General features: G+C 37.5%; 1 protein-coding gene across 1 annotated transcript in view; it reads right to left on the reverse strand.

Moving 5' to 3' along the window:
- Nucleotides 1-4,034: 4,034 nt before the first annotated feature.
- LOC114062216 (contactin-1-like) overlaps nt 4,035-13,739 on the reverse strand; it is a 20,420-nt gene continuing 10,715 nt past the window's right edge. Inside the window, exon 4 of the mRNA XM_027893427.1 lies at nt 4,035-6,616. Within this exon, the coding sequence (XP_027749228.1) occupies nt 6,537-6,616 (80 nt within the window). The 3' untranslated portion in view covers nt 4,035-6,536. The remainder of the gene's footprint in view (nt 6,617-13,739) is intronic.

Here is a 13,739-nt window from a genome sequence, read left to right on the forward strand (position 1 = left end):
CCTCTGAGATCATCAAGTCCAACCCTTGTTCCAACTCCACTGTGATTACTAGATCATGGCACTCAGTGCCACATCCAGCCTCATCTTAAAAACCTCCAGGGATGGTATGCTGTGTTTTATAGGCACGTAAGCACAAAAGACTTTGTGACCTTAATCATTATTATACCTAATGATAAGCATTAAGAATAGTTTATTAATGTCTGGCAGTCATCAGCTTGTAATAAGAGGTAATTTTAATATATCCACTCCAGAAAATTACTTTTTGATGCTTAAAGGACAGAAACATTAACATCCATCATTGAAGGATTTTTAAAAAAATCTTAATTCTACATATTTTACTTTTTTTTTTTTTTTTTAGTATGAATTACTTTTTATTTCTGGTTGAGCACACACACTTTGTAAAAAGAAATTAATGGAGGCTTCCTGTTATGAGCCAAAGACGGATACTTTAAATGGGTATCTTCAAACATCCACATAATGCTTTTTTATATATCCTTAATGACATCTCCATATGATTTATGTAGATTTTGCTTGCAGTTATACCACAGAGAATTGGGGTGATTATATATTTGATATAGCTATTGTTTAATCCCTTTACACAGTTCTTTCAGCAGTTTGCATATACAAATAACTTTAGGGTCCTGCCAGTGTGTCTCATGGGAAATCAGGATTGGGAACTAGAGACAAGAGACCAGGTACTAGGAAAGAGGGTCAGAGTACCAGTCACAGATAATCCAGTCACTGGTCAACAAAATGTCTTTCATAGCCCCTTAATCACAGTTACTGTTCCCATGAGCATGTGGCTGACTGCACTGCTGTTTAATACATGGCAGCTGAAGAGATTGCATGGCCACCCAGCACTGGCTGCATCTTTGTGGAACAGAGCTCAGACCCAAACCCTACAGTCCTCTTTGAGAACAAGATGTCTTATAGCTGTTGGTACCAATAGTAACTGCTTTCATTCATTCAATGGTCTTAATGCTTACAAACTGTATCCAAGACGAATGACTCATTTAGCTTGTTCATTTAAAGTCCTCTGCTCCATGACCTGTTCCATCCTTACTGCTCCATGAAGTGAACCCATGAAGTTTGGGCATGCCCCCTCACTCAATCCACTTACTCTAGACTTAAGGCCTCCTCTCTGCTGAATTTTGGAGCTCTGCAATCTTCACTTTATACAATTCTCAACTAATTTTAATGCAGAAGGGAAAAGCAGCTTTCAGAAATACTGCTTTCCCATGCTGTTCAGACCTTCACCAGTGATAAACACACAGTGGATATGATGTTTGCATATATAATGTACTGGAGATATTTCTTACTTGCCTGTGATGACAAGAGCAGCTGCACTTTCGTTGAGACTTACCCTGTCTGTCTGCTCTCACCCAAAGTCCTGGGGCAGGGGTACCGTGTTCCTCCCAGACTGACATCCTCAGGAGATCCCTGGATCCCTTCCCCATCAACTATGACCCACTGCAAAGAAGTTCCTTCTCGACTGGTAATGGCTCACTCTACATTTTCTCCTTTGATCCTTCCCTGTAGAGATTGGCTCAAGAAAAGAGGTGAAACCTTCAAAGGAAACAGATACAGCATGTTTCCTGAACCGATCTCAGATAGATGGCTATCTTGAGACTTGCTCTTCTTTTCCATCTGTTGTTCTTTGAAAGCCTCCTGCTCATAAACCATTAAAACAAAAAAAAATCAAAACAAACAAACAAACAAACGCCTATTTACCAATCAGTCAGAAAGATCTTATTTTCATATATCCACCCTCAATCCACTGTGCTGTGTCACTGTTACATGCAAGGTGCAATAATGCTATTGCCCAAAGTACATTTTACTTGATTTCAGAACCTCATGGATTTTTAAGGCTCTTTATGCCAAATCTGCCAAATTCAACCGCTTTGTTACATTAGTAGCTTGAATACCTTTAACAGATTCTGGCATTGGTACAGGAGATATCACTGGCAATGGCAGAGCCGGGCTGTGGGGAGCTGGACACTGCTGCTTTGTTCATGGAGAATCTACTCATGGGATGAAGAGCTGCAAAAAGATATAACTTATTTTTTCATATTTATCTCAAGAAACTGTAATACTAGGAATATGGAAATCAGAAAACACATCACCATTTTCTACAAACACCCAGGAAAAGGGAAATGCTTAAAATACTGATGATATATTTGTCATTTCAGAAGAGGATCGTCTAGATGCAAGCTCTAGAAGAGCTGTAGTTTTACGAATGTTCTCATGAGATTTTTTTCATCTTGTGTTTACTTGCATATTTATAGGTCATAAATGGAGTTGACTTCCTATGAGTTTTGATTTTGCCAATTCTCAATAGACATCACAGCTTCTGGTATAGCATCAACATTATCGTAGTTTACATGCAATTATTCTCAGAGTAGGTTCTAGTTCATTAATTCCTGAGAAGCTAATATTGTCAACAAGACTTTGATTTTTAATGATATTATTAGAAAGAATCTTTCTATTTTTCTGTTTGTTATTTTTCCAGTGGCATTTCACAGTACTAACTCCTTCTTTTCAGTTGCTCTGAGTTTCATCTGTGCTAGGATGGTACAGTTTCAATTTTTCTTCAGCAAACATCCCACAGGATTTAACTTTTGGTATAATAAGGTTCAAGTATGCCACTGACAATTAATATACCTTTTCCAGCATTTCAAGATCTTGAATAAAAAAAAGAAGTACGTTGGCTGCCTCTCTTAGGGCACACAGTCTCCCTCGGCTACCTTTTATAACCCTAGGAGGTAGCCAGTCACCCATGTGGGGTCCCACCTAACTTCAGCAATGAGCACAGCTCTTCAAGACAAGCTCTTTGTGTGATGGGCAGAGGTGAGGGTGATCAGCCTGCCTCAAGGCTAAATGGCTCACTGAAGCCTGCCTGGCTGGCTTCCCATACGTGGTGTTGGTAATGGAGATATCTGAATTCAGGTGGAGAAAAGCTGGCCATGGCACGTAAATCCTTTATTGATGAAAATACCCTGTCGTGAAACATAAAGCTAAACATAGGTATATTCCCTCCTGTTGTGCTATGCTCTATGGAAATACCCATTTTAGTTTATGTTTGCTGAAAGGCTGAGTGCTGGGAGAGCACTGGCCAGAAGTCACCATGTTATCACATCGCAGCAAGGACATTCTGGAAGGTGCAAAGTAGGGAAATACACTGTATTAACTAAGTTCATGCTCTCTGTGACCTCATGCTCCTGATAGATTGCTCAGTACTTCTGGTACCTTCTAGCTTGCTCAGTACTGATTAGAAAAAGACCAGGTCAGCAATTATGCTGTTCCTATATTAAAAAAAAAAAAAAAAATCATGTTTTCCTACCTCCTGGAATGAATAAACTCCAAAGCAAAAAGTGGTAGAAAAGTTAAAGACAAATGAATCATCTCTGGAAGAAATGGATAGGGGTGCGCAAGGATGAAGGAAGGGGGGAACATTCAGAGAGATGGTGTTTCTCTTTCCTAGTCACCACTACCCATGATGGAGCCCTGCTTTCCTGGGGATGGCTGAACACCTGCCCGCCCATGGGAGGTGGTGAATGAATCCCTTGTTTTGTTTTGCTTGTGTGTGAGGCTTTTGCTTTTCTTGTTTAAACTGTTTTTATCTCAATCCAGGAGGTTTCTCAGTTTGACTCTTGGGATTCCCCCACCACCCACTATTTGGGAGTGAGCAAATGGCTGTGTGGGACTTAGTTGCTGGCTGGGGTTAAAGTACAACATTTTTCTACTGGAGTAAAAAATATTACCTGAAAAAATACTTTGCTTGGTTATCTCTTGCTTCCAAAAATGCCAAAAAGCTCTCAGTATCTTCTGTGTTACTGACATTAGGAAATTTTTCTATCTATGTCACCTATAATCAAAGCAAAACAGCCAAAAAAGCTCTTAAACTCCAGCAGAATTCACAAGAAGGCAGGCCAGGGATACACAGGACTTCATTCCATCCACACCTATTCTGTCACAGATGACTACATCACTGTTAGGAAACTAAAAAGCTCCAATTCAAAAGACAGCTGTTATACTTTGAGTAACATTAATACATTTATTTAATTGTAATTTACTTTTCATTCATAAAAAGGACAAAGCACGGTCCTGCTCTACTCATTTGGAAAAAAAAAAAAGATAAAAAGTAACTAAAAAACCAGTTCAATATTCATCAGTATCAAATAATAGTAATATCAATTTTCCTGAAATATAAAGAAACAACAAATATGTCTATCTATATAAACTTTAATTAAGAACCTTGCATTTTAAAGCAGATGATACACTAGTTAGTTTTTGTTGACAACAATTTGAAACTGAAGGTCCCAGTCAAATTTACACAATTATGTGAAACAGAAAAATCTCCAACTATCTGATCAGTATGTGACACCTACCTCATCTGTGCTGCTGATTTTAAAAAAAGAAGTGGCTTTCCTTTCCAGGTCATTTTCATGCAAAAATGAAACAGTTTTGCTTCTTACATCATGTATTAGAAAAGTAAAAGGCAATCATGCATTTGGCAAAAGATTTAGTTGTGGTTGTAGATTATATAAAAATGAGTCATACTGCAAAAAACCAAAACCAAATGAAACACCATAAACCACTTTTTTTTTTTTTTTACAGAAGGCTTACAGAATAGTAGTTGCTAATGTATGAAGACAGCTTATTTCTCTTTCAAATAATTACACAATTTATGAAACTTGGTAGTGTTTGACACTGACATTCCTCTATAGGGAAATTATCACTTTCACCTATTTAAAAAATTTTCATCTTGTAACAAATAGTTAAAATTAAACTAAAACAGTATTATTGATATTTCTTAATGAAGACTCTACACTTTTACATGTAAATATATAGTACAAAATTATACAAATAAAAGAAAGGGGTGTAAAGTATTAATAGACCTATCCTTGCTTCATGTAAATATTATTATTACAGACCCCTACAGTATCCGTTCTAAAAAGATAAAATCTATTTCTAAGTAGCTAGCAAGGTTGTGCTAATAAAATATGATTCAAAGCTTATAATTCTTGAAGCATCAGACATTGCACTATTACTTGAGCCAGCTGATTCAATACCACGGTGTTTCTTCACCATTCACACTCAAACTAATTCCCAGCACACCATGGAAAATGAATGTGCATTTCTTTAACAACTTAAAAAACCCCAAACAAACCAACAAAGAAACCCAACACTGAAACACTCTAGACACAGTCAGAACAAAAACATTCTCTATCTCTAAGAGTTCTCATTTTGCAAAGGCCATAGTAAACATTTAGCTTTGACTAACAGTTGGGATCTGACTTTCACGTACTAACACACAGTTGGATCATTCAATACTCTATGAAATAGAGAAATGGTCTCAGAACTTTAAAACTCTTATTTACAACACTATGAACATTAGAATAATATCAAGTTCTTGAAAAAACATATAGTTCTCCCAAATGTACTCCTTCAATACAGGAAGGTAACACCTGGCATCTGCAGCATAAAAATGTAAATATAATAATTTTTTTACTGTGCTACTCTGTTTCTGCCATTCATTGTATATCTTTATCTTTTTTATATTTTAAATCTTTTCACTTTAAAAAATAACATATGTTTCCTACCATTTCATGGTCCACTTGGCTGATCTTAGCATGGACTCCATCTCCAAACTCTGAACTGTTATATTGCTACCTTAATAACGATAATAGTAATAGGACTAAGTAAAAACAAATACATTACGCTGCTCCCCTGAAAGCTGACATTTGACTCCTCAAATCAGCAACAATGACCATAACAGATTTTTTCAACAGAATTCTTTTAAGAAAAGAATATGGTAAAACTTGTGTCAGTAAATTCATTTAACTTGTGTCATTTAAATTCATTAAGTACGCTATCCATGTCCCGGGTGTTCTGAAGATATTTAAAATAAAAAAATCTTATCACTGACTTTTATTTCAAGTCTTTCAAATTCTATCCAATAGCCTCAAGAAATACAGCTTTAAATAATGAAATGTTTTTGCTTTGACTGTCTCTCTAAAACCCAGTAATCCCAATAAATGATGATGGGGCCATTCAAAAATATGCAGTACACAAAACATATAGGATAGTACAGACAGACGTAGTACTCTTACATTTATCACATACAATCAACATTTCAATCTCTATTATATTTCACAATTTGTTATTCAAGTTAAAGCACCTACGTATGGTGATTTTACTTTCACTGTACAGCCTATGTTATTGGGTTTTAACACTGTAACTTGCCCCATTGGACCAAATCATGCAACTGTCACAGATCAGCATAAGTGTTTTATAAGGCATATTGGAACAAGTTAAAAATATTTCTTAGCCGTTCAAAAGTTGATTTACTTCATGAAGGAGTTCCTGGATGCCTCAGTCCTCTCAAAGTTCATAGGAAATCGGTAGGGTAATTCATTTTAAAGTGTAATTTATTTGGCTTAGGATGGTGCCACAGGAATCAAAAAGAGTCGCAGTCCTCATCTTCAAAGGGAGTTCTTTGTGTTAGGCAGAGGACAAGATAAATCCAGCTACATTCAGAATCCTGAGCAGGCAAGGACACCCAGGGCAGGCACCACCAGGACAAGGAGCAGAGTTGGTACTCCCACAGCGGCACCTGTGCATCGAAAAGAAAACAACACAGTATTGGTCTTACTTCAGCACTACTCACAGTGGGGGAACAATCCTGGATGTGAGCAAGTCCGCAAGGTACAGAGGCTGGAAAACCAGCTGGCATATCTCAGCAAAGCCCCTACCTGTATGGATAATCTGAAACAGACAAAGAGACTTGCTACAATACAGAGAAGGACCCACTCTTCTGTTCTGCAAGAGCTGTTTATGCAGTGTGTTTATACAAGAAACAAGGCCATTCAGTACACATCAGTGTATTTTGATTTGGCCAGTCCAACAAGCCAGGAGGTTATTATACCAGAAGGTAAAAGGTCAAAATAAATATTTAAGCATGTTAAAACAAAATTAATGGATTCTTTGAAATGTGCTGAAGCAAAGAGACACCTCTGGAAATGTTAATGTTCATATGAAAAGCAATAATCTGAGAGATGTCAAAGAGCCTGGTCTGTTTGTTTACCTGCCAGATTACGAAGTCCAGATGGCTGATTTCTAGCAATGTGGCATTAACGTCTGTTAAAGTCACAAGAGTCTTTCTTAAACAAATATATTAAGACAGAAAATATTAATCTAAGGTTTACAAACTTTACATGACTCACTCTGGCAAACAAGCATAAGAACTGCTGTTGTTAAGTGGCTTGTGTTGCCATGGTCCAGCTCCCACTTAAAAAGCATCTATATGAAAACATAACAGAGCCAAACTGTGCCTGGCTCTCAGTCTTGGAGATGGGCCAAAGGAGATGGAGAACAGGCTATTCTTTCATTCCAGAGAGGGCTTGTCTATACCAGGATGATAGATAGGCAGTGGTGGACCCAGCTTACTGCTCATCTTGCTTTTGAACACAGACTAAGAACAGAAGTGCTTGCAGCTGGTTGTGACAGTCCCACTGGACAGCTCTCCAGCAAATGCCGAATGAAGAAAAACCATACTGGAACGTAATACGCAAACCAAACAGCACATTTCAGCAGGCAGCCCTGTTTTACCTAACAACAAATGTCAAGTGTTCTTTCATACAATTAGGTCCCAAAACAGCAGTCACATTTTCTCATCAGACCTCTTGCAAGGACAAGTAAAACACATCATCTGGTCCAGCATCATGTAGGCTCCTATAAAGACAGATCTATAGGTTTTCCATGTCTGACTGAAAAGTTTCAGCATCTTTCAGGTTAAATAAAGAGCTTAATTCTTCATTTCACGTCTATCTTGTACCTCCTATGAATAAGGTGCTTTCTTAATTTTAATTTAGCAAAAGAAGATCCTGAGGTTGAAAAAACATGTGGATTTGAAGTGAGAATTTTTCCAAATAAACATCTGGAGGTTACTTTCAAGTATTTAATTATTACAGTATTTCCTATCCAAAAGAAGAGAAAAAAGTACGGAAATCAATGGAAACCAGTGTGGGTCTTCCCTGTCCAAGGAGCAAATGTGTACCAGTATGCTTATGAGCTGACCAAATACCATACAAAAGGATATACCTAGAGGTGTCCTATACATTCATATACAGCTTGTCCCCTAGCAAATCACCTAACAAAAAGGGGACCACAAGCCACTTGCATACAGAAGGCCCAACTTGTTTACAGTTGGCTTTCAGTGGTGATTTAAGTGCTATTAGAAAGGCAGATATGAAAGGCAGTCTCCTGACCCACGGGAGAAGCTCTCTGCAGATGCCATCAGGGATATATTTTGAAGAGAGCCTCTAAGACCAAGATAGTTATTTCCCTTTCTGTTTCTACCACAAAAGCTGAAAACAAGTATTTCTACGTGACCCTGGTTTCTCCATTGGTCCACCAGGAACAATCATCATCACAGTTCACATCATATGCCATGAAGCCAGAACTGTAGAGCTTTTCCCACCAAATAATTTCAGCCATACTCCTCTTACTATCCCTCTTCTTTCTATGTTCACCACCCTACTCCCCCTGACTCTGGTCCTCTCTCTCAAACTAAGTCCTTCTGCTGCTCCATGCTCTTCCCTGACCTCCATTCCCACCTATTCCAATTTTTTTCTGTTTATTCTGATGTCTCAAAATTCATCTCTGTACCCCTCCCCACCCTTTCTCCTACAGCTGTAAGGAAGCTTTCCAAAGTCAAGATTTCTTCCAAAGCCCTTTGTGGTATCCAAGCACTCAGAAAAACAAGATCAGAATCCTACTAATCCTTCCCTCATCAGCTCCATTCACCTGTAAAGAGTACATTTCTAAAAATAGTACCTTTTTCCATAGGAAGCAGTATATCCACCTCAGTGAAAGATAAAATAAAGGAAATACTGAAAAATATCTGAAATGTTGCTTTTTAAGTATCCATAAACCGAGGAATTCTATGCTTAAAATGAACACAAATGCTATGTCCAAATATATTTTCATACACAACAACTACACATTCGGGCAACTGTGGAAGTGCAGTGAGATATTTATCTGTATTTTTTTGTGATTTATGAGGCACAATAATATTTTCTGTAGTTTTTATTCCTAAATATAAATAGTAGATTTTAATTAATAAACAGACATAGGAAAAAGAATAAGTATCACGTTTCATATTTAAGAATATCCACAGAAAATGTATTCTGCTTTTGTCAGACTAGGATAACAAAGTTGGAAAGACACAAGTAAATATTTTGGATGCCTCTAAGGGAGGAAAACATGAAAAAAAGGTTGCTCAGTGAAGCTGAATGATGAGCAAGCATGAAGAAACTTTTATTTTCCCGTTGCTATTCTATTAAGAGAAAGGAATAATAAACCTTCCCTCTGAGATGTTCTTGCTGGTTCCAGAATTAATAGTTTGCAATTCACCTCATTACAGCGATTTCTTACAAGGTGTAGGCACTGTTGCAGAGATATATTTATCAGTTTTCTGCGATGAAGCAAATCCTACCCTTAGACAGCACATTAACAGAACATGAGCGGGATAAATGCACATTAAACAGATCATGTCTTCTTTTTTCTCTTGTTAGATTACTGACCCACATGTCAGGATTCATACTTTCTTGGAAACACCATTCACCAGTGCATGACAGCAAGTACACTCCTGCAGCTCGTGAATGGAAGTTCATAAAAGTTTTGCCTGAGAAAAAAATATAAGATTTAATTCCATTCATTAATGCAACTGTGATGTTAGTTTTAACAATCTTTAAAAACCAGAGAAACACCAGATAAAGACTTAATGGATGTGTACAAATAAACATGTGCATGTAAATTAAAACATGAGGACTATTAAGCTCCCTCTGAAGTCTGTCCAGTTATAAGCTGGATATATTTGGCCCCTAAAGATTCTTTCTGTCCTCAGTGTTGTAATGTCTGATCTCTCCTCTCAACCAGCATCTTATGGATTCAGCATACAAGCAGTTGCAAACCACAGCCATCAAAGTCAAGGTCAAAACCAAACCAGTATCACACCTAACTACTCTAACACACCATGTGTGAACTCCATATCAAGAGTTCTTTCAAATAAACAATGAAATACACACCTTAAATTTGTGACTTTTTTTCCAACAGCCCTAAGCAAAAATTGAGAAATGTTGCACAGGCTTTACTACTGTCTGGTATACAGTTCCTGCAGTTGGTATTTTTAAGTTTAGGACTAAACTATCTACAGAAACTTATAGTCAGAATGTAGCATAACATCAAAATAAAATTTCTATGGGTAAAGTCCCACTTATCCACAGCTTCCTATTTGTATTTTAAATTCTGTGTTGCCATCTCAATCACATAATGCTTAGGATGAAATCTTTTATACTTTTCAATGGAGATCCTAAATTTTATAGACATCTTGAACAGCACGTAACACTCTTCCAATTATCAATCACTTAAAAGAAATGAAATCAATTTAATGCCTAAATGAAACAGGCATCAAAGCATATCAGACTTTGATGTATTTCCCAAGCCTTTCTCACAATTTGTTATGCCATTATTATGTTTAAATATTACTTATATTTATATAAGTATATATGATATTTTATATGATATTGTTGGCCCTTTTCCCAACATTAGTGTCTTTTTATAATGTATTGTGAAAAAAAAAATGTAGAGAACTGTTTAAAAATCTGACTTTCATCAGATCTGTGAACCAGGAAACTAGTTACTGGTCATCTGTGAAGTTGTCATATGTGAATAACTTCTCTTTTTCAGTGGGAAAGTTTTTGCTCTGCCAACATACACAAACTACAGGCTATTCCTTAGCTAATCGTGATATGATCCTGCCATGGCAAAACTCTCTCTGCTTTTTTTGTCAGGAACGATCGTTGAAGAACTGATTTGTATTAGATGACATCAGTTTTGCTAGTTTCCATCTACATAACATCAGGGAGGGGTGTTTACATGATTATTCCCGTTTGAAGAGGAGTGTGCTTTTAAAGCAAGTATCTCAGTCACCTGCTTTACTGGAGTTTATTTTGAACTGTGAAGTTTTCTTGGCTACCCTGTGCAGGAACCAGAATAGAGATAGTGCAAAGTAACATCTGAGCATATCGTGGGGTGCTGGATCTGCAATGGCACTGCTTCTGTCTACAGATGCACTCCTCACATGCTGTCCAGGTAGATGTAGACTGACTATCTGAATGATGCAGTCACTGCAACACATTTCCTCATTATACATTTAGTAAGAGTAAGGAAAAGAGAAAGTTTTCTTTCCAGGACTGATATTTTATATTATTTATAAAACATTTAAATTTGTAATGTGAATTCTGTAACTTGCTAAGAGATGAGTCTGTTTGGTGGTACCACCACCCCCATCCCCCTCCTTGGGCTGCACTGTGATCTCAGAAACACTCCTTAGGCTTCAGCCTTGATGAATAGCACCTGGGCTAAGCTCCTCCTGAGCTTATCAGAAACACTGACTTCTCCCAGGTGCTTATGTTGTCTAACGAGTTCTTGTTTTTTAATGAACAGACTTGGAAACTTATAAAAACCAAAGTGGAACAACATTTTTATTACTGAACTTCCAAAGAAAGTTACCAACCCAAATTGCAGCCAGGATGGAAAATTACTATAACTAATGCCAATGCAATGCCATTGCAATCCCATAAACAGCACTCCTAAGTGAGATCATCTGAGCTCTCCTGGACCACAGTGGGCTGTGACCAGCAATCTCCCGCTCAGTGGGACACCTCTTAGAGCCAGCAAACTCTCAATTTTACTATGCTCAGAGGACCATTGCCAAACACAACAGAGCCTGGTCTGATATCCACACTCCCTTCACCTGCTCAGAAGATGCAAAGGCAGTCGACATATTTCAGTGAACTTGAGGTGAATTATTTATTCAAAGATAAATACCTTGTACACACTCCTTTAGGTCTGTGTGCGTAGAAGTGTGAATATGCTGTAGCAAATGTACTATGAACGTTGCTCTCTTAGATTCTTAAGTACATTAGATTTGTGATTTTGTTAGGTCTGTGAGTTACTGTTGTGCTTATAGTAAATGTTATAAAATCTTTTGTTAAATTGTTTAAATTAGGCTACCGATTCAGTGCTGCTAACTTTAAGAGCTGATAAAAACTTTAGGCCTAAACCATTGGTCTAGTCTGGGGCTAAGTTTGGCAAGGGGGTCCACTCAGAACCTTGAGATGCAACAGGAGGGTCTCCCTTATTCCTTTTTATCCTTACCCTTTCCCATCTTTACCTTTTCCCATCCTCAGCCTCCATATAGATCATTATACACTGATTTTAGTTTTAGATTGATTGATTTGAGATTTTAGTTTGATTTTTCTTTGTGGGCTTCAGCCACCTAGTAAGCAGAAGAGTGAACATTGCCAATGAACTTTGTTGCATTTCTGCTTTTATATTAAACCTGCTTTTGTCTATATCTTCACTGGTGATTCTTTGACCGACCTAAAACATTCATTCATGACAGTCTGCCTTTGTGTCTGTTTTGCAAAACAGATTTGTTTTTTTCTGAAAGAATGACAAAACTCCTATCCATTTTCCTGTTTATAATGTTATCCTTTTGGTCCAGGATCCAAAGAGCTATATTCCATCAGAGTTGTTTTTTTATCTCTCCTTTTTACTTTAAGAAATTTAACAGTAGAGCCTTCTCATATTCTGTTTCTCCTTGCTTCTGGGGAAAAAGTAGGCCAACTGAAAAAATAAGACCTGTTCCATGTATTGGTTTCTTTATGAACTATTAGTCTTCATTAGTATCTGTTTCCTCAGTGTTTTTTTATATACTCAGGGAGAACAGAAAAATGACAGAAGGGGGGCTGGGGAGAAAATTTCTTCAGGTTCAATTAAACTGCATAAAAGAAAGGGGTGGGTTTGTAGTTCTTTCAACTGGCTTGTGACAAGAGATTCCTCTTGTCCCAGCTGGAAATACTATCTTCATGAAAAACTACTGCAAAAGAAACAGGTAGCATCAACTGACGTGATTTAAATTCTGCTATCCCTATCCACAGTAAATGGAAAAAACCTGAACTAATAAGAATATTCTTATCCTGCATCATTGGCATCATTTGCATCACTGGTGTCATTACTAAATCATGGGTCCAACTTTCTCTTGTCTAGGAATACCTTCGTTTGTACACAAGGAAATTTTCCTCATGCCTGTGTGTGCCATAAGCCTTTCAAGAAAGGCATGTTGGAGTGATTCACAACCCTGTGAATTACTGTTTTTGCAGGAGAGTAGATGTATGGGATGGAAAAAAAGCTGTCTATCCCTTTGCCCATGCTTTGTGTTGTGTCAAGGTTTTCTGTGCATCTGCTGAACAGCTTTACAAACTATTATGAGAAAAGCGTATTTGAAGTGCTGCTGACGGTCTCGGTGGTTCGTCCACCCCATAGTGTTAGTCTGCCTTCTCCTACTTGAAAATCTAGAACCAAGAAAACATTTGGTTTTGTTCTAGCAATGGCACCTTGCATGTTACCAATGCTGACAGGCAGGAGCTGTGGCTTCTCTACCACTGACTCTAGGCATGCCATAGACCTGGGCTGCCAAAATGAAAAGATGACTTGGACTCTGAGGAAAATCTGAGAATTTTCAGTAAGTGGGTTATCATTTATCTGTTAATAAACACAGTTTACTTCTCAGATACCTCTTCCTCTTCACATATAATAATAGCCATTAAAGAATTTTTTGCAAGGATTGTTAGGCAGAAGACCACCAGTATTCTTTTTTAAAATGTATT

This window comes from Empidonax traillii, unplaced genomic scaffold (genome assembly GCF_003031625.1).
Source record: "Empidonax traillii isolate 1590-97213 ecotype Southwest subspecies unplaced genomic scaffold, ASM303162v1 scaffold388:size1278207, whole genome shotgun sequence".
NCBI lineage: Eukaryota > Metazoa > Chordata > Aves > Passeriformes > Tyrannidae > Empidonax > Empidonax traillii.